The sequence below is a fragment of the Panicum virgatum genome, chromosome 9N, assembly GCF_016808335.1.
Source record: "Panicum virgatum strain AP13 chromosome 9N, P.virgatum_v5, whole genome shotgun sequence".
In the NCBI taxonomy this organism is placed as follows: Eukaryota; Viridiplantae; Streptophyta; class Magnoliopsida; order Poales; family Poaceae; genus Panicum; species Panicum virgatum.
In genome coordinates, this window is record NC_053153.1 from 11,580,121 (window position 1) to 11,601,734 (window position 21,614).

Sequence of the window (21,614 nt, forward strand, 5' to 3'; positions counted from 1 at the left end):
ACTTGATAGTTGATGCTGGTATATCTTTGATGAGTGAAAAAACACAACGACATCCTGACAAATCATCTCGCATGGGTAACTCGGAGCATCTTTGATGTTACAAGAAAGATAGGCACTCGCACGTTGGAGAAAATGGATTCAGCTCAGCAAAATAGTTCTGGACTCAAGGCAGCGATCCGGCTGCAAGTGAATCGAAGAAAATGGATTGCCTTTTCCATTATGTATTGGCTTACGTACTAAACTTATTCCTCCCAGATTTTCTTTAGGACACGAGGTTTTTGTGGCAGCATATATGCAGACTTTGTTGGGTGGGCATCCCTCTATCCAGATTAAAATTACTTAGATCGTGTTTAGATCCAAATGCTAATAGGTGAAAGCGCTAAACTTTAGCACTAGTTTATCTAAACAGGAAGTGCGAGAGTAAGCTAAACTTTAGTCAAAACCTAAAAACTTTCAAGATATAAATGCTAATATATGCTAAATTTAGCACTCAACTTTAACTCAGTCCAAAACGCTCGGGTGCCGCGTATAGATTAATCATTAACTCATCCAAATAGACCTTCCTTCTAATGTGTTCGATTTTATGAATCCACAAATATTGGATTTCTGGGTACCTATTAGGCCTTAGCCAATCTCTTCATCCCAAACAGGAGGATCTCAAGCGCTCGACGAATTCGTCAATGCATCTCTCCTGGCACGTCCTGTCCGCCACCATCTCTTGCAGCTTCCTCGCATTGGCCACAAAGGTCTTCCTGCTTTCATCCTCGGACATGACGGCACGGACTGCCCTCACGACAGCATGACGGTCGAACGACCCGTCCTCTTCATCCCTCGGCACTTGCACTCCGATCTGCCGCCCCTCCATCAACCGCGCGTTCGACCCCTGGTCGCCATGGATCGGGAGCATGATCAGAGGGCGTCCGAACAGAAGCCCTTCGATGGTGGAGTTCCACCCGCAGTGCGTCAGGAACGCGCCGACGGCACCGTGCGCCAGGATGCTGATCTGCGGAACCCACCCCATGGCGACGAGCCCACGGCCGCGCGTGCGCTCCTCGAATCCCGGAGGGAGGATGTCCGCGTCGCCGACGCCGACGGGCTTCCTCAGAGCCCAGAGAAAGGGGAACCCGGCGAGCTCCAGCCCCAGAGCCAGCTCGTGCACCAGCTCGATGCTCAGTGGCACTTCGCTCCCCAACGCGACGTACACGACCGTCTCCGCCGGCTGCGCGTCCAGCCACGGGATGATGGCGTCGGTCCCGCCGCCGTTACCGGCGGCGCGGGCTCCGTCGGGCGACGGCGGCAGGAGGCCGAAGGGGACGACCGGCTTGCCGAAGAGCGTAGGGAGGCGAGAGAGGGCCTCCGGCTCCAGCTCGGCGCAGGTCCGCAGGCCGACGAAGCTGCAGCACCGCATGGTTAGGAAGAAGCGCTGCCCGACGGAGATCCCCGAGGCGCCTTCGGTGCTGTACAAGTTCCTGTTCCGCTCCGCCTCGAACCTCGGAGCCGCCGCCGCCGGCTGTCCGTCTCCGGTGGCTTCGTGCTGTTGTTGCCCACCGCCAGTGCCAGCCAGCTCGGGCCGTGTCTGGGCGGCGTCGGCGAGCGCGGCAAAGATGGTCGCGGGCAAGTGCAGGAGCATCGCGCATGGCACCTAGTTGATGGTCGCTTGTCAGTAGTAGACTACTAGGAGTTCATCAGACGTCACGACGACAAAGACTACTTCAGAATATAGGGGGCGTTTAGTTCCTCGTCCAAAAATTTTTGGATGTCACATCATCCCTTTGACTAGATGTCGGGAAGGTTTTTCGGACACTAATTAAAAAACTAATTTCAGAACCCACTTGGAAACCACGACACGAATCTTTAGATGTCTTTGACCGCATCATTAGCAAATATGGGTTACTGTAGCACTTATGGCTAATCATGCACTAATTAGGCTTAAAAGATTCGTCTCGTCGTGTACATCCAAACTGTGTAATTAGTTTTGTTATTTAATTATATTTAGTGCTTCAAATATGTGTTTAGAGGGGAGGTGAAAATTTTTGAAAACTAAACGGGGCCATAATACATATCAATATATGGACGGAAAAGTCAGTTCAGAATTAATACTGAGGAGTGGACTAATTATAGGTGAAGTACCTTTCGGTCAACGGCGGCGGCGGCAGCCCAGTGGTGGAAGTTGTCGAGGAGGACCCAGTCGGGCCTGCTCCCAGGACCCTGCGCGCACGCGGCGTCGAGGAACGCGGAGAAGGGCGCGGCGAGGCCGTCGAACGCCTTCCGGTGGAGCTCGAAGGCGCCGGACGGCAGGTCGTTGGTGGACTCGGCGCCGTCGGGGAGGCCGTCCAGGCGCGGGAGCGGGAGCGCCACGAGGTCCACGCGCGGCGCCAGCGCGGGCGGCGGTGGCGGGAGCCGCGCGAGGTTCCGCGGGGTGGACACGAACGACACGCGGTGCCCGCGCGACGCCAGGCGCTGCGCGAGCTCCAGGCCCGGGAGCAGGTGCCCGAACGCGAGCCACGGGAAGATCACGACGTGCATCGCTCGCTGCCGGGAGGAGGAGACGACCGCGCCGTCCGCCCCAGCCATCGCCCGCGCGCTCGCCGGCTCAGCCTCGTGCCGGGGAGATCGGAGCTGGCTAGCTGATGAGCTAGCTACCAACGAGGACGAGGTGTCGTCGCGCTGTGGTGGTTGGGCTCTCGGTTTGTCGGATGATATAGAGGGAGCGTGCTGGCAGACTGGCAGTCACTAGAAACAACGCGTGACGTGAGGGATGACTGATGAATGACCCTGTCTAGGATGGCAACGGGGGACCCGCAACCCGATTACCCGCGGGTAAAAATCCTATTAGGGTGCGGGTATGGGCTGTTTTTGCCCCCACAGGTCTGCTAATGGGCATTTTCTTCCCCATCGGGTAAAGCGGGCACGGGTACATTCTTTCACACCCCAGATCCGTTACCCGATGGGGCACCCGTTTTTACTATGACATGTGGGCCTACTTTCCAAACCCTGGTTATATAAGCACCCAAATCCAAACCTAATCCCCACCGGCCCACACTGTTCCAAACCCCACCTCCCATTCCAGCCGCCGCCAGTACCCCCACCCCCATTCCAGCCGCCGCCAGGGGCACTCTGCATCTGCAGGCTGCAGCTGCAGGTTGCCTGCCCCTGCCCCCTGCCGGCCCGCGGCCGGTGACCCTTGGCCGCTGCGTCGCTGCCCCCTGCGGCCCTGCCTCTCCGACTCCGAGTCTCCGACGTCCCGTCCTCGGTCCTCCCCTGCAATGGGGCCGGTGGTGTCGCCTGTTATTGGAGCCGGCAGCTCGAGCCCCCCATCGAAGAAAGAAGGTGCGCCGGTCTCCAGCTCGCCCCCGGTGTTTGGTGGTGTTTGAACCTGATGGATGATGGATGTCTGGATGTTGCATGACCACTCAGTGATATTTGCTTAGCTCTAAAATTCTGATTTTGTGATGTTAGCTTGTGCAATTGATAATTTGATATGCTCAATCATTGATTGATTAGTTTCTTATGTGGGGGTGGGTCACCCAATGAGTACCCGTTATCCAATGGGTGGTGGGTATGGGGTGAAAATAGTACCCGAGATGGGTAGTGGGCGGGTAGCGGGGAAATTTAACCCAGGTGGGGGTGGGTACCTTCCTCTACCCCCCACCGGGTTTCTCACCCGCTGCCATCCCTAATCCTGTCTGGTAAGTGTGGCTGAACCAAACTGTAATCCTGTGTTTACATGATTAATGAAACTCTCGGTTTTACATAAAAAAATGATCCAATACGGCAAATGCCTCATTCCGATGGTCGTTTCGCTGTTCCGCGACAGGATTCGACCTCTAATCGATGGAGTAACTTCTTGGCCCAACGGTCCGATCCAAGCGGACCAAGCCGCGGCTTGTCCCTCCCATGCACTGCGCTGCACATGGTAGGCTCTCTTTAACTGTCTCAATTCCAAATTACATGTCTTTTTTTTAATTTTCTAAATATGTAGAATTTACTATACATCTAAGGTGGATTTGGTAGTGCTACAAATTTTTCAAGAAATTTCAGATCCAAATTCTCCACAGAAACATTTGTCTGTTGAGACAGCGAGAATCGGTGAAACCGTTTGGTTACCGATCTAGATTCTCGCTGAAATGAACTAGAATCACCGAGAAACACATATGTTTGGATGATTCTCATTCCTAGTAAAAAAACAAGAAATGTTTCTCCATTCAACCATGTTTAGTTCCAAAAAATTTTTATAGTACCCATCACATCGAATCTTCGGACATATGCATGGAACATTAAATGTAGTTGAAAAAAATAACATTAAATATAGTTGAAAAAACAACTTATTACAATTAGTCTATAATTGGACGTTAATTGTCAAATAACAACGAAAATGCTACAATACTAAACAAGGCCGCCCTTTGGCAAATATTCTGATGATTCTTACGAGAAACGGATCCGATTCTTGCAACCAATGACACCATACATTAGATGAGTATTTCGTTGAGAACAGTACACGGATCGGAGTACGGAGCTTGTTAGCTTGGCGTGTTTTTTTTTTTGCATGGGCTGCTGAATCGCAGGAAATGTTTTTGTGATTATAAACTAAAAAAATACAGATATGTCTCGTTCAGTTTTAATGTTTTTGTGATTTATCCGAAAATTTTTGATACGATCTCGTTGAATAGACTGTTTTTGAGGACCCAGCGACAGGCCTGGTACGTGCAAGTGTAACATGCGTCTCTCTCGAACCAACAGCACTGATGTGTGCACCTGATCCACACGGCCCGGCGACCGCGACGAACGAGAACGGGAGCGAACCGCTCAGGGCCCGTGGCGCTCGCGAGTTTACTCGTACTCCTCGCCGAACGATGCGTCATCCGACGGCGGAGGCTACTAGAAACCAGGGCTCCGCCTCTGCATCCCAGACTAGGGCATCCAACCCCGAGCCATCCCTCCCCCGCACACGAGCCCAATCCCCCCGCGCATCCAAACCCAAACCCTCCTCTCCGCGAGGCCATGGCCGCCGCGACGGAGAAGACGGCGGAGGACATCCGCCGCGAGCTCCAGGAGCTCCAGCGCCAGCACCGCGAGGTACGCCCCCTCTCTGTCCGGCGCTTCTCGAAGCCCCCGTACCCCCTGGGCATCTACCCTGACCCGTTCTCGTCCCCCTCGCAGATCACCGAGCGACTTCGCGATCCCCGCGGCCTTCGCCGCGGCGCCGCCGGCCCTGGCCCTGGACCTGGACCCGGGGTGCCCCGCCCGCTCCGCGGCTTCGTGAGACCTGTACGCTTCTCCCCTACATCTCCTTCCCTTCCCCGTCCCGTTGTTTTCTCTATTTTGTCCGTAACACTTTTTTTTTTCAATATCTCTGTTGTAGGCACCCGGTGCGGAATCGGGGGACCAGCCTGCGCAGAAGCGGCGGCTGCTATCTGCCGTGGTTAAGGTTGGCATTGCCCTCGTATTTCATCTCCACTCTGTTTGTAATTAGTTTGGTTTACTTGCCAGCACCTTAAAATTTTGTCTCGATGCTTGACGTCATAACGTAGGTTGATGGTGCTGAAACTAACGAGGAAGGTGAAAAGGCTGCCGAGGCAGAGGGACGCGAGGAGGGTTCAGGTGCTGCTGAAGGCAGTGACAGGAGGGCTGTTAGCAATGGTGGCTTCAGGAGGGATGGGAGCCTGCGGATGCTAAGGAGAGTGGTGAGTAGAGCAAATGGGGAGCTGATTGTGGGTTTGCTTTTCATTGTGTTATATGTGGTCTTTTGGGTCTTAGGTTGTATCATTTGATTGCAGGACTATAATTCCCTTCCAGAGCCAGCTCCAAGGGAGCTTCCCAAGAATGAGGACCCAAATATGGTGAGAAGGAATAAGAGGATGTTGGGCCAGCTTCTTGTCGGTACATTAGAGGTAAAAGAATCCTTATGCATAATGATGTATCTGCAGTCCTTAGAAATTAGGACTATGTGATTCCTTTTTCATTTGTTTTTTATTACTCCTAGAAGAAGTCTAGTGTTTAACTTTTGCTTGCCCAGTGTGAGCTTGAACGTGTCGACAAACCTGCCACTTGGGTATCGGTTTAGTGAAGTAGTGAAGTGCTCAATGTTAACTATACGGACTTATTTCAATTTTAAGGGATATTGGCACTGACATGTTGTTGGGCTATTGTTATTTTATTTAAGCTAACCACTAGCATAGCTGATGCAATATCTAGGATTGCCATTGGCCTTGAATGTTCGGTGTGCCATTGATTGTACTACTTTGTTGGTATGTGCATTTCTGTTTGTGAAAAGTTTAGTTTATCTGATTCTTGATTCTACTCTTTTTTGCAATGCAGAAATTTCAGCAAGAGGACAAGAAATTATCCAACTCTGAGGCTTATCTGCGCAGATCAGAGACGCAGCGAAAGGTTTTGCTCATCTCTCCTGTGCCTATCTGAATTTCTAAGTTAATGACTGGTCTTGAGTAGGGTTACAACTTACACCTGCCATGTACTAAGTGCTACAGTCTAGTTACTTTTTGTATATGCATCTAATGCATTGGTGTGCACATGGGCACAGCACCTTTACTTGTAAAATTTTGTGAGTGCATCAAGCATTGTCGTCTGAAGAAAAAAAAATTGTATTGTCATACAGGCATTTTTAAATTCATTTGCCTATGGAATATCAAAGAAGATGCTTGCCTATATGGTAATAGTATGGAAGAATTGGACCATGATATTTTGCTTGTGCATATTTGGGTAAATTTTCGAGCAATTCCTCATGTTCATTTTAACCATAAGAGAGAGCTGTAATAAGATTATCTCTTATTATTTCAACATAATCTGCGTATTCTTTTGAAACTTGCTGCTTGTCACCTATATTATTAGTTATTTTAAAGATCAAGGTTTTTCTGAATAGCTAAAAGTCCATTTAAGTTTTTATTATACAAAACTCATTGTGGACGCTGAAAGTTTTTTTCTTTTGAACGTAGGCTGAGCAAAAGGTTCGTGAGGAAAGTGAAAGGTTGCGACAGCAGGAGCGAGAGCAAATTGCAGAGAAGCGTAAGCGTGACATGGTAAAGTTCTATGCATTGGTTTATGAGAAACTTATCCGTCTGCCATAATTGCACAATTTTTCAATTGGCGTTATTTAATCCTTGGATGGTCTTGTTTAGATGCTTTGCGCTCGTGTAGCTGCTAAGGCAGAAGAAAAGAGGTTGGAGCTGTTGTACATTCAGTGGACTGAGCATCATAAAAAGCTGTCCAATTTCTTAAGGTAACTTTACTGATTTACATCATTCTTCACTACCAACTTAGATACGCAATTGGGTTCCCTACTTTCTTCTTCTGACTCGTTTTGCATATTTGTCTTAGTTATTCTACTTTCTTTTTGATGGATCTGTTATTTTCTGCATGCTGCAGGTTATTTTTATTTCTGGTCCAAAAGTGTCCATATTGACAATTAAATTGAGGGAAGATACGTTCTAATTGTATGCAGACTTGATGTTTGATGACCATTAGTGTATCTCTTTACATAATATTGAAAATATCTGTTCCATGTTTGACTCTTATCTGATTACCCCCACGTTTGGCAGGACAAAAGCTGAACCACCTATTTACTACATGCCAGCTAAACCAATCATTGATGATCCTACTGTTATTGAGCAGAATAAGGAAAAGGTATATCCTACTCAAACTTTGAACTTTGCAATTGTGCATACTCTTGTATTATAACAGAAAATTAAACATGCCTGATGAATGGTGCACTATTTGCTGAATGACATACTTAACTCCGTCTTTTAAGTTTAAACTTGGAATTCTACAGACACTTACCTTCTGATAAATTCATTAATAAATAGATACAAAATTGTCATTTTTCTGCTGTGATGTATGTGGGTACTGATTGGAGTTATAGATATGAAGGAAACGACCAGGATGCGCAGCCTTCGATGAAATTTTAGACTCGTGATGATTAAACCTTACCTAGCAAACATGTTTGCAATTTAGCTGTTCCCTGGTGAAAATCAAACAGTCAATGAGCTTTGAATTGCGAAGTTTGGTTTAGAGTAGCTTAGAAAATCAGTTTTTATTGGTGAGAGCCATTGATCTTTTGGGAGAAGCTAGTGTGTCTTGGGGATTTATAGTTTGCTGCTGTTGCCTAATTTCCTTTATGATATTGGACATTTTGATTCTAAGCTATGTTATCATTCCAATATCTGTTTTATTACTTAGTAGAAGCAATGTATTATTCATTTCATTGTAAGTGTTGACTCACCTAATAAGTCCACAAAATTGTTCTGTTGTGGCTCTATTTTTATGTTACCATGAATCCATGATTTGACCATGGAAACTTTGTTGTTATTTTCCAGTACACCATTTACACGTACAAGGGAACCGATTGCTTGTGAGTAGCACGTTTGGTTGAAAGCTGTTCGAGTACTTACCATTTACAAAGTCATATATCATGGTCAAGTGCAGCATAGTTAAGAACATGGATATTTACACTTATCACATGTTATAGATAAGAGTCTTGTTGGTGGCATATTAACATGTGCTTGCATTCCCGAAGGCCACCTTTTTTCATACGTTTTAGATACTCTTCTCTGTTGAGCGCGACACCTTGAGTATGGTGCATTGGTGCTTAATGTTCACACTCATCTTTCACGTTCAAATGCCTTAAAACTGGTTTTATATTTGAAAGGAGTGTTTGATATGTAGAGTATTTGTTTCAGACTTTCAATTATGTGTTCCTGTTTTCTGGATCAGTTATTCTGGACCAACCTAACTTATGTAAAACACTGCAGGTATTTGAAGAATGGAAATCTGTGCGCAGAGCCGAGCTGACTCAGTTTCAAAAGCAAGTTGAGGAGCAATATCTCTCCAATGTTGAGAGGCAGTTGGAAAGAATCCAGAATGCCCGGAATGCTAGGAGAGCAAACGGGCTTGCTAACATGCAAGAAATGGACAAGGAGCTGGACACACACAGAGCGGAGCATGGTCCTAAGACTCGGCGAGTTCCCGAGGAGGGTGGCAATGATGAGGATGAGGATGCGGAGGATATGGCAGCGGAAGACGAGCTGATGGAAGAAGTTCTGGGCATCAACGATGGGATTAATGAGGATCTGTCCAAGCCTTCCGATGAAGCTGTCACTGATGGTGGTGAACCTGCACCTGAGGAGGCACAGTAGGCATGCTTGTTACAAGCTAAGCACTTAGGCGGTCTGCATTTTGATCTCATTAGTTGACGTCTTGTTTGGACTGCATGTACGTGGGCTGTATTGCTGTATTGCTGTCAGTTTTGCTTCTGTCCCCTTGGTCATGTGATACTGTTTTGCCCTATTTGACATTTGTTCCATACACTTGAGTACTCCTGGGAATGGAATGGACTAAATCCAAATCTAATTGGACTTTGGCTCTTGGATTCTACTGGATTTGGATCTTTTTGAATATGGATATCCATTGCTTTAGATCAATTAGGATTGGATTCTTATTGGATAGAAAAAAGAGAGAATCCAAATCCTATTGGATCACGAGGGGAGGCGGGGAGCACTACCAGATACGTCTCTCCCCCGCCGCTGCGCGTCTCTCTCCCGACCGTCGCGCGTCTTCTAGCTTGCCCTTGCCAGTCCACCGTGTGGTCGGCACCTCCACCGTCCCCGCGTCACTGCTTGCTCCCCGTCCTGCTCAGCACGGAGCCCTCTCGGCGCATGCCTTTGGCCAAAGCAGCCTGCCTTCACCTCGGCGCTGAGCATCTCGAATGCCTACGCCGCGGCTACCTCGTCGAGGCTGCAGTACTTGCCGAGTCGCTGGTCGTGCCGCTTCCGCCGCCCTGAGCACTCATCGGCTCGCTGCTCGCGCCGCTTCCGCTGCCCTGAGAACTCGCCGGCTCGATGCTCGCGCTGCATCTGCCGGCCCGAGCCCTGCAGCCATTGAAGGAGAAGAAGCTGTAATGCTTCATCCTGCATTTGAACTCTACAAATCGGCCCCTCGTAGAACTAAGCCAGCAAAAGGCATGGGATGTGATGCAGACTTCGAGGTAGCTGCGGCCGTGGGCTCGTGGTCGCGGTGTGAATGAGGAGGCCACGCCGCTCTTTGCCGGCGAGCTTGCCGCCCGGCCGATGAAGACATCCAGCATGATCGATGCGCTTGTGCCCTCCCACTATATGCTTGGACTTTGGATTATGTTGGATGGATTTGGATTAACTGAAGTAGGATTGGATTGGAGTGGATGTCAGAGACTAATAGTTAGAATTGGATTGGATGGTGCCTAATTTTAGTTGGACTTCAATTGGATTCCCCGCGATTGGATTTTGGATGTCAATCCAATCCCAGGTATACACTTGAGTGTCGATTACGTATTATCGTATCCTTGTATCACTGTTTACCAATACACCCTACATCTCTTATACCCACACTCATCTCGTGTGAAAGATGCGTGGCTAGTGTTCTAGGCTTCCGATGAGCTTTTTTTGGTGAGGGAATTGGGCACTATGGCCTTAAAAAAGAGAAGCTATGACAGTCTGGTGCCGGGTCACGGCAACTGAGGCCCTGTTTAGTTTTCAAATTCTTTCAAAATTCTCTATCACATCGAATTTTTGAACACATACATGAAATATTAAATGTAGTTTAAAAAATAAATAATTACACAGTTTAGCCGGAAATGATGAGATAATTTTTTGAGTCTAATTAGTCCATGATTAGATACTAATTATCAAATAAAAACGAAAGTACTACAGTAGTCAAATCTAAAAAATTTCACCAACTAAACACACCATGAATCAGCCCCGTGCTGCTGCAAGTCAGCAACTGTCGTCCTGAATCAGCTGTCCGTCTTCACCGCAATGCCTACGCGAGACAGTGAGACACAAGGGTATCTACATTTATATTTTTATTATCAATCCACTATGTATATGTACCTAAATTATCCTATTGAAACATGCTCTCGTAACCGGTTATGTACAATCAATTTGCGGGTTTTCTTGCCGCACAGAAGTTGACGATTGTTTGACAACCGGAAAAGCAAAAATCTGCAGAGAAATAACAAAATGACCATTGGTGCTGCGCAAGAACCGTGTTGAATAATTGAGAACATATTAACTATTACAAAAAAAATTGGCCATAATAATGCTATTTACTATTTATTTGCCTACTCAGTCTTGTTCAGGGAAAACACTCTCCAGGAATTTTACAAATCGTTTTGAATATGAACTCGGATCAACAGCTGATATTGAAAGGGGGTCGAACTTGAGTGATTTGACCGCATGCTCGACCCTCTTCGAAACGTTGTACTCCTGTAGTATGTCTATAATACCAAGGTAGAGAACAACATCGTATTCCTCAATGCTGTCTGGGTTTTTTAGTTCCGTGTTCATGTCCTCGCACACTTTCAGAGCTCGAGCTGGCATATTCACACCTAACTGCACACGGAACCTGAAAACATATTACAGAGTAAGCATGAATTGGGAGCAGAATTCATTTTCTTTTAGGGTTAATAACTATGTAGAACTCATATGCATATAAGGAAAATGCTAATAACTGCGTAGAACTCGTGTATATAAGTACATATAAGTAAGAATGTATAGTTCATCTCTGTTAAGGCTAAGAACTACTCGATCATATTTGACATCTAAACCAAAGTTTCCAATAGCACTTTAAGTTTATGATCTAAAAAAGAAAACCCTTAATAGGAGTTCAAGGATGGCAACCAAGAAAATAGAAACATCATAATATTATTTTGGGGGAATGAGGAAAGTAAAAATAAAAAATCACTGGGTAGTATGTGTTATGCTAATGCATTGCAACATCTCAGTTTCAAGCTGGATCATCAATGTTACTAAACTTTTACAGAGTACAAGAACAGGTACCTTCCGGTCCCAGGCAAAACAAGATCAACTTCTTCATAACCTGCTTCCGATGCCCTAACCATGCTTCCTCTTATGTGTGAACCACCTACTGTTGTACCTGGCTCGTGGGCAACGAGTAGAAATCCCTTCCAAGAACTTTTCTCCCCATATTGCAACAGATCAGTATCTGGTCATGGCAAGAAACAATTTATTACTCAGTCAAAAGCTGAAGGTAAGCAACCGGTTTTTCAATGCCAAAAAATAACTTAGAATGTACAGATGTGTCCATCAAAGATTCTAGTTCCAGTTTAAGCAAAGGTCACCTTGAGAGGGACATAACATAACTAAAGGAAATTTTTGCTCCATTTTACATTATCCATATTTATATTTGACATTGTTTTGGTCATTTTTGGTTCAACTGCATGAGTTGGCCATAGTACGACCTTTTTTACGTTATTAAATAATACTTGGGGCGTTCCTTTTGCCGCTTCTGGTGATATCATGGTCATATATGGTAATATTTTGGCATGTTTGTTCAGTTAAACATGGCTAGACTGACTGTGATGGCTATAACAAAATACCATCTCACAGAGGCTATGAAAATGAAACGAGCTGAACTCAAGGGGCATATTAAAGAACAGGGTCCAGATCTGTGGCAAAAGCAATTTTTCAAAAAAAAAAAAACTCAGCTGTGTTTAAGATTGGGCACATTCCACTATACCTGAAATTCCAGTTTCGGGGCTGTTCTGGTGTGATGAGGATGTCTTCAGGTGATAGGGAGCTCTAAAATGGATTCCCAAGAGCATGCTATAATCAATAATAGACTGGGATTCCAGGAACATACAATCAAGTGATATTTGCCTGAAAATGGTCAGCAGAAACAGTTAGCAGGTACCACCAAATCTGATGATTATAAACCATTTATTCATTGATTTTCAATCTTTAACATCAATGACTCCATGGCAATGTAATAATAGATTCTCAAGTCCTAACTGATTCCAGAGCAAATACAACAGCCAGAATTGTGATGCTTAACCACAGACATGCCATTCCAAGATCTGTACACATTCATAAACAATACAAGAACTAATCAAAAGGTCCTTCCTGGAAAGTATTCGCAGACCCACTTTGAGCTATTTCTTTGTTTTTTTTTTGTGAATATTCTTTTTGCGAACGTGCCTGAGCACGTATTTCATTAAGAGGGTAGAGAAAAAAGTTACAAGAAGCCTGTCCATGAACCGTAGTTCATGGCCCAAGGCTGAGAGATAGCGCAAGATATATTACAGAGGTACACAAACGCGACCACAACGAGAAAGAAAAGGTGTAAGTGATCTAAACCCTGCCCGGGCCCAAGCTACCGCCTCCTCAAAAAACTCTATTAACGACCTCGTCGACCGATTGGGTAACATTATCAAAAGTTCTTCTGTTGCGCTCCTTCCAGATGGTCCAGAAAGTTAAGATCACCAGGGAGTCAAAGCACCGACGATCAACTTTGCCAAAACGCTTCCGGCCAAATTGCCACCAATCCGTGAAATCAACGAAAGGCTGCTGTGGTGCTACTGCATGCCAGTTCGCACGCAGGAGAACTCTATACCAGACCTGCCACGAGAAGGAGCAACCAACAAGCAGGTGTGATATTGTTTCGGATTCCTAGCAGCATAGGACGCATGTGTCATCTTGTTGAAGATTATGCCTTTTCCTTCTTTCCGCTATCCAGCAGCGATCATGGATGGCTAACCAGCCAAAGAACATTGCACTTTCCTGGCGCCCTCGTCTTACAGAGAGTTTTTGCTCCCGCAATAGAGTACTGATCGACGAAGAAGGCGCGGTAAGCGGAAGCAGTAGTGAAGACGTGGTCAGCGGTCCACTTCCAAAGGAAACGGTCCGGTGTGTTGGGCTGCAAGCTCGTGGATTCGACCAAGTCCCAGACCGAAAGGTAATCTAGTATCACCTGCACAGTAAGAGCACCGGTGATGTCTTGTACCCAAGCTCGCTGAGAGCAACCTGCTGCCACAGTCCTACAACAGCGTGCATGTTGGCCAACTGCATCAAATAAGCAAGGCGCAAGATCAGCAATGGATCGGCCCTGCAACCACCGGTCACGCCAGAATAACGCACGGGTACCATCGCCAACCTGGACTGAAATTGAGGCTTCAAACATGGCAGTAACAATGTGCTCATGTTTTACCGGTAGGTGCGACCACGGTCTGGAGGTATCCGTTTTTTGGAACCACAACCAGCGCATACGAAGAGCATAGCCAAAGAGCTTCAGATCAATGATGTCCACCGAGCTCGGGCGGGCGACACACTTTGGGCCATGCCACCGAACAACAGCCCCCTTTTGTTGTAGAGTTGCCACTCCAGAGAAACGACCGTCGCAATTTGTCAATACATTTGATGACCCAAGGAGAGATCTCAATAGCTAGGGCAGTGTGGACCGGTATTGCTGAAAGTTTGGCTTTGATCAGTACAGCGCGACCTGCTTTGTTGATCAGAGATCCTTTCCATGTAGGAAGACAGTTGGCAACCTTGTCGACCAGGGGCTGCAGATCAGCTTTCTTCAACCGAGATATTGCAAGGGGAATGCCGAGGTACCTGACAGGGAAAGAGGCTAGCTTTCCGGGGAAGAAGCGCAATAAAGTCACTGTGTCTTCCAGGTCGCAATGAATTGGCGAGATAAGACACTTGTTCCCATTAGTTCTTAAGCCGGAAGCTTGCCCAAATATTTCCAGAATGACTTTGGCAATTACCAGATCTTGCTGTTTAGGAGCCACGAAGAGAACCATATCATCAGCATAAAAGAAAGCCCTTTCCTTAACTTTGCAATCCAGTGGACCCAAAACACTTGAGTTCTCTGCCGTCCTTATCAAAGCATTAAGAGCTTCCATTGCAATAACGAACAAGAGCGGCGATAGCGGATCACCTTGTCGCAAACCTCTCGCATGGCAAATACGCCGACCAGGTGAGCCATTGAGAATTATTTTCGTGCTGGCCGAGGAAAGGATCAAAGATATCCAATTAATCCAACGACGAGAAAAGCCCAAGTGCTCAAGTAACTGGAAGAGATACGACCAGTTAATAGTATCGAAGGCCTTTGCAATATCAATTTTCATTAGTGTGGAAGGCCTTTTATTTCTGAGCAGGAGCTTTGCTGACAGTTGGACTGCCCGAAAATTTTCAGGAATGACACGACCTCTGATGAAAGCGCTTTGGTTTGGCCAGACCAATTGTCGCATGAGCGGAGCCAACCTGGTGGCGAGCACTTTGGTGAAGAGTTTAGCGAAGCTATGAATCAGACTTATAGGCCGGTAGTCACTGATCTCAGCTGGGAACTCTTTCTTCTTAAGCAACACGATGTAGGCTTGGTTTTTGAGATACAAGCTTCTGCCATCAAGAGCCCAAAGAGCATGGAGCGCGCGCATGATGTCCGGCTTGATAATGTTCCATGCTGTGCGGTAGAACAAGCCAGTGAAGCCGTCCGGCCCCGGCGCACGGTCGACCGGTATTTCCTGGATTGTCCGCCAAACCTCCTCCTCCGAAAAGCAAACATCGAGAAGAAAGGTGTCTATCACCGGCAGGCCAAGGAAAGTGAAGTCAAGATTTGCTTCCCGGCTGCACCGAGAGCCCAGAATATCATCAAAATGCTTGAAGAACGCTTCAGCCTTTTCCTCTTCTCGCACAAGGTGCGCATCACCAACGCGTACGCTTTCGATGTAATTCTTCCTACTCATGTGGCAGGCTTGTAGGTGAAAGAATTTCGTGTTCGCATCACCCTTGGTTAGGTAGGTAATGCGAGAACGCTGCCGAATAATGGACCGCTGGAGGGAAGCCAAACCTAGGCAATTGAGCTTCGCCTTGTGTCGGAGTGCCACCTCATGCGGCGCCAGCGTGCGGTTCTCTTGCGCACAATCAAATCTGAAGACAATTTCTTTGGCAATTGCGAGTTGAAGGCGCACGTTACCCACATGCTTAGCGCTCCACGACTTCAAAGCTGTTGCAGTGGCGCGTAACTTAATATCAAGCACCCTGAAAGCATCGAGCTCATGGGCCGGGACCGGCGCGTTCCAAGCTGTGGCAACCGTCTCCAAGAAACCATCAAAGCGCGGCCAGATGTTTTCAAATCGAAAACGTTTGAAGTGAGGGATGGCACAATCGGTCTTTAGGAGCAGGGGCGCGTGGTCGGAACATTTAGTGGAGAGTGCGGAGAGGCTGTGATCAGGGAAGACGTCAAGCCAATCATCCGAGACGAGGACGCGATCCAACCTTTCCAGTGTGGGCAAGTCCCGCTCACTCGACCAGGTGAAACGACGGCCTTTAAGGCAGAGATCTTGAAGCGCTAGATCATTGATGAGGCGACGGAAACGACCCATCATGCTTCGGTGTAGGAGACCATTGTTCTTATCTTCAGCTTTGTAGATAATGTTAAAATCTCCACAGATCATCCATGTATCAGGGCAGACCTGACGGATGCTTCTGAGCTCCTCCAAAAAGCGAATCTTGGCCTGATCGCCCTGTGGTCCATAGACTACAGTAATCCACCAAGAGTCCCCTGTCGCCAACAAGGTGAGGCGCGCAGTGAGGGAGAACTCCTTGTACACCGGACTAGAGGCCAACCAGAAACAACGATTCCAGGCAAGCACAATCCCCCCACACGTGTGCGACGCCGGCAGGTAAAAGAAATCAAAGTCCGACCCAAGCATATCCAGATCGTCATTGTATGCATTCTTCAATTTCCAAAGGGGAAAAATATATACATCAGTGTCTATATTGAAATAGTACAAAACAGTTCTGTAGGCAATAATCTTGGGTGTAAAGTAGAAAATCTAGCACATGTATCTTACTTTCTATGTTTTTTCCTTACCACCTCTTGTATTTCCATTGGGGGGATATAAGTAATTTCATAAACAATAAGGTTAGAGACTGAAGACTAGTAGAAATACAAACAGGTAATACACGGAGAAGACTTGGGCATATCGGAAACAAATCGAACAAGAATTGGCAGCTTACCTGAAAAGCGCGTCCCGCCATGGTTTATCTACATGGAAAACATATGACAGGTCAAGATCCTTTAGTGTTGTGTTCTCATTTATATTTTGCTTTTTCGTTGATCGGCCTTGTGTAGAACCCTTCAAGTCATACTTGCGGTGGATTCGAAGCTCAGTGCAAAACATATTACCCATCACAACAAAGCGGACCTGTACAAAACCATAAATAACGTTAACGTATGCATATACGCTATACATAAATAATTCAACAAGGACTTGGTTGTGCACCTTTCTTCCTCCTTTCAGAGTAATCCTGTGCACGCCAAAAAACTTTGTAATAAGCGTATTATCATAAGCTCTGACATGATTGTAATATTTTGGAAGCATCTTCAGCAGTATCTGCAGCATGTATTACATCAAACCAGTCTGCAGTATGCATATCTTATCACTCAACAACATAAATAGCTTTTTGCTTCCTATGAATGTTTTGTTCTTGTTTCCTAAGAATTTTCATGTTTACTAATATCAGAATCACAAAAGCAGAACCATTGTATATGCAACAAATTTGTCCTGGCTATATAATATCAACAGCTCATCCAAACATTAAGAACAACTAAAACACACGCTCATAAATAGCCTTGACGACATTACCTTCAACTCAGTTTTTCTCAACGTTTTTATGACAAAGCGTTCATCCTGTGAAAGATAGAAAATACTGCCACTTTTCCCGGGTGAAGAAAGCTCTTTTAGACTGTCATCACCGCATATGGACATCATGTAATCTGCAGCATCAATATGAAACATTTCTCGTAGATTCCTGAAAATTTATGAGTCAATTAGATACAACAAAAAAAATGATGGATTAGTGTGCAGAATCCATAAAAGTTCCGAAGTGATGAAAAAATCTCTACAGTATATACCATCCCGTATTGGTTTCTACAATCACTACACCAATAAAGCTCATATACTTAAACCAATAAAAAAGTACTCCATCCAGATCTGACAAGCGCCTAAGGGAATTTGGGTCTTCCAAAATTGATCAACATATTAGCATGGGACTCCTTGGGTTGGACGTGGCCATGGCCACATGCAAACAAAAGCAGAGGAGAGGGCACCTCAAAGTCATTATTGCTGCTTGATGCGTTTGTCATGGGCCAATGGCTGGCAAGTTCTCATTGGATTACTACGATTTTTATCACGGAGAGTAAATGGAAAATGGGGAGTTAATGTCTCCTTGGTCTCGGTGTCAAGATGGAAACCGATGATTAAAGGTGGAGGATGGAGGGAGTAGTTCAGGAGAAAAAAATGCTCCAAACAGAAAAATATGGTGTGCATAATTTTTCTTCAATTTGAGGCTTTGGGCAATGCTCTTTATGAGTTGGGACGACTCATACTTTATATCAGAGAAACTGCTCTGATGTAATCATATGAATCTTTATAGTTTCCTGTTCATGTTGATATACTATTTTCTAATGGGAAAACATAGGCTGCCTAATCATTATATAGCTTCTTATTAAAAAATCAGTCATTGTTTACATTAGCTTCTTTGCCATCTTCTATAGTTAATTAGGTAGGGGTGAACTGCAGTAGACCTCCATAATTAATTAGAAATGAATAAATCACAGTTTTAATATCAAATTACATTCAGTACAAGCAAGTAGTAACAGAACAGCATGAAATAGTAGAACCTTATACAATTAACAAATTATAAAAAGAGGCATACCGGAAAACCATAGGACAATAATCCTTCCAAAAGAAGTTGACAGAGCAATGTGGTGGGGTATACTGCGAGCCCTCACAAGGGAAGTACATTCTTATCCGTGCTCGAGGTCCAAAATCATTTGAACGGACTTCACGCAATGGCACAGGGGTGATTTTGCCTACAGTATACCTGAATAACAATAGTATGGGGTTTAGGTTACAGAAAGGACTGGGAGTAGGAACATAGTTACTGAAGTGTGTGAGACCGCTAAATTAAGATACCAAAAATCATCTTTTGGATGTAATATAGCTACAGTACCGTCAAACAGACATCACAAGGACAAACAAACAATATAGTAGAATTAAGATGATTTAAATCTGGAGTTAAATCAGTATGGGCAGTGTGGAAAAATATGCCAAGAAAATATGAAAGTGACAACTATTTATGTATGTAGATGCCACTAGATTTTCTTCCTAAAAGGAATAAGAAAGTTATACATTTTATCCAATATCATAATAATGCTTGAAAAGTGGTTCCTTCTGTTGCCACTCAAATACTTGGAAGTTTCCAATCGACCTTTTACTACCAACCACTATTCATTCTTGAATAAGTAATGCCGTGCTCAAAAATAAATATGAGTTCTGTATCTGAAAGATACAGGTACCCAATCCTGATGCATAGGTTGGTTCTTTCGTATGTGATAATAGCATATCTCATCCAAAATAGATATATATCGAGTGAACCCGAAAAATAAACTACCATAAAAGTATAATTTGGATAGGATGATATAAATGAACTCAGATGACACAGTTTGCAAATGTTCTTACAACTTACAACTTACCTGATGCCGAGTTGCAGATTAAGCATTAGGTAATAGCTCCTGTGGCCTTTGTAAATAGTCTCCATGGGCCCACCAGCTTGTTTTTGCCAGGTATGCTCCTGTGTTTTACCACTATCCGGCATTCCAGAATCATGACCTTTTGGCTTTTCCGAGATAAGTACTCCTTGTACATATTCCCGCTCATAGACTAATACTTTATCAACTCCACTATCTTGGAGACACCCACCAGTTGTCAAAGGTTCAGTAGATGAATCTTCTGACAAGTGATTTCCAGAATTATCATCAAAAACTGGTGCAGTGCCATTTGAAATACGCCTGGGTCGATGGAAAAGGTTGCGTATTCTCCACGTGTTGCAAAGTTTTTGCAACAGAAACAAGAGTCCACTATTGACATTTTCATTACCGGAACTTGAAGCACTAGAAACATCATGGTCTGTTACACACTCAGAGACTTCAAGGTTACAGGGAATTTTACTTCCTGGTTGATAAAACATACCATGCCCATCCTTGAGTCCCCTGTCCCATGTACCAATGTAACATGCTCCTGATGCATATTTGCAAAAACCTTTTCCATGAGCCAGTCCGTTAAGCCAATTACAGTCAAGAGTATCACCATTTGTCCACTTCATCACTCCTCTGCCATTCATTTTGCCGGACTTCCAGCTTCCAATGTAGGTGCTACCATTAGCCCATGTATATTTACCAAATCCCTCTGGCAAACCCTCATTCCAGAAGCCTTCATAAGTATCAGAGTTGGCGTAAACCATTGTGCCCATTCCATGCTTTTTGTTCATCCTCCACGAACCTTTATAAAGAGAGCCATCAACTCCTTTGAAGGTGCCTGTTCCATCAATGAAACCTCCACAGACATCTCCATCATATGAAGCGCCAGAGGGCCACTGAATCACTCCTCTACCAGTCATCTTGCTTGTATCCCACTCGCCATAATAAAGAGTTCCATCTGTCCACATATACTTTCCAAATCCATGAGGAACTAAACCAGCGAAGTTGCCAACATAGATGTCACCATTTGGAAGGGTATTCCCCCTAAACAGAAAGACAAAGGGATCCCAAAGAGAAAATAAGGCTACCAACTATCGCTAGTTATATTTGAAATGTCTAAATGGTAGTGCTTACAAGCTTTCCAACAACTAAATTAGAAAAGAAAATTAAAAATTTAAAGCAGAGCATTAGCAGTGAACAGCAGATGCATACAAATCTACTTGTCATTTTATTGGGCTTTACATTTTTTTTTTTTGAAAAAGGCACTGAAGAGCCTTCCATTAGATCAAAACAAAAGGGGCATATTTCATGATGAAAATGAGAATTAGCACACCTCTGGATGTTCCCCGTGCTTGTTTCTCCAGTGGCCATGCCAAGGTTTACTAGGATGCCTCAGAAATGGCAAAAATCATTCAGCAAGATCTGAAACAAGATAGAAAAGGTCGTGATCAACTATGGATTCAAAATAAACGCCCACTGAAAGGAAATACAGACTTGATCCCAGAAAGATTTGCTCCAGATAGATTTCCTATGGAATCAACCCTCATACAAGATTACCAGACCACATCTCGTATGAACTAGTACCATGAAGATAACTTCAAATATATTATATAGTTCATACAACACAATAAAAAACAGTAGTCACGAACTGAAAATTTCAGCGAGCAGGGCACGTGGACTTTCGAGTGCAGAGTCTCCCTTCAGACTTCAGTAGAAGCTTGCGTCTGAGTTCACATTTCTAACTCTACATGAGGATACTTTTGAAAAGCCACTTTAATCACATAGCTTGAGAATCTCTAAACGGCTCGAGTTCCACCCAACCCAGGAGCTGGATCATAGCGGAAGGTTTAAACTCCTGAATTCCAGCGCAACTGGGCGGCCTCGGCGACAGCATCTCTAAGCAAAGAGCGCAACCAGGAACAACAGGTCTCGCAGGCACACCATACATACCTCACAAGCAGCAGCCGGAGCTCACCGCCGCCGAGGGAGATCGCGCCCAGCCGACACCACGCCCCATGCGACCAGACCAGCCTCCGGGAAAGGATCACAGCAGAGAAGGAGAGAAGAGGAGGGAGGACAGGCGAGAGAGCCCAGAGAGGAGGGGAAAGGGGGGCAGGAGATCGACGGGGACAGGCAGGGGGCGAAGGCGACTGGGGCCCGGCGCGGGAGGGAAGGGGACGGTGCGGTGGGGGCGTAGGGACGGGAACCACCACCACGTTGCGCGCGCAAGTGGCCGAGCTGGCGCCGACCAATCCCAGCGCGCGCCACGCCCCCACCCT

General features: G+C 45.6%; 3 protein-coding genes across 4 annotated transcripts; 1 reads left to right on the plus strand and 2 right to left on the minus strand.

The window, feature by feature from the left end:
• Positions 1–327: 327 nt before the first annotated feature.
• LOC120692900 (putative UDP-rhamnose:rhamnosyltransferase 1) lies at positions 328–2,705 on the minus strand. Its single transcript, XM_039976287.1, has 2 exons — positions 2,131–2,705; positions 328–1,642 (listed from the first exon to the last, which is right to left on the minus strand). The coding sequence occupies exons 1-2, from the start codon at positions 2,572–2,574 to the stop codon at positions 638–640; spliced, it is 1,449 nt and encodes a 482-aa protein (XP_039832221.1). The 5' UTR covers positions 2,575–2,705; the 3' UTR covers positions 328–637.
• Positions 2,706–4,903: 2,198 nt separating this feature from the next.
• LOC120689757 (pinin-like) lies at positions 4,904–9,378 on the plus strand. The gene is made up of 10 exons (XM_039972155.1): positions 4,904–5,076; positions 5,161–5,268; positions 5,363–5,428; positions 5,532–5,684; positions 5,778–5,891; positions 6,319–6,390; positions 6,954–7,037; positions 7,137–7,237; positions 7,557–7,641; positions 8,766–9,378. Exons 1-10 carry the CDS (start codon positions 5,002–5,004, stop codon positions 9,147–9,149), a joined length of 1,242 nt encoding a protein of 413 aa, XP_039828089.1. The 5' UTR covers positions 4,904–5,001; the 3' UTR covers positions 9,150–9,378.
• A 1,611-nt stretch (positions 9,379–10,989) lies between these two features.
• Positions 10,990–21,500, minus strand: LOC120687588 (phosphatidylinositol 4-phosphate 5-kinase 1-like). Of its 2 annotated transcripts, none has more exons than XM_039969604.1 (10): positions 21,286–21,500; positions 20,669–20,757; positions 19,333–20,379; positions 18,513–18,680; positions 17,441–17,606; positions 17,078–17,188; positions 16,812–16,999; positions 12,526–12,665; positions 11,826–11,991; positions 10,990–11,391 (listed from the first exon to the last, which is right to left on the minus strand). In XM_039969604.1, the coding sequence occupies exons 2-10, from the start codon at positions 20,704–20,706 to the stop codon at positions 11,112–11,114; spliced, it is 2,304 nt and encodes a 767-aa protein (XP_039825538.1). In that variant the 5' UTR covers positions 20,707–20,757; positions 21,286–21,500; the 3' UTR covers positions 10,990–11,111. The 2 variants fall into 2 exon arrangements, with proteins under 2 accessions (XP_039825538.1, XP_039825539.1); XM_039969605.1 differs by having other exon boundaries at positions 19,333–20,293; positions 21,286–21,490.
• Between the last annotated feature and the right edge of the window lie 114 nt (positions 21,501–21,614).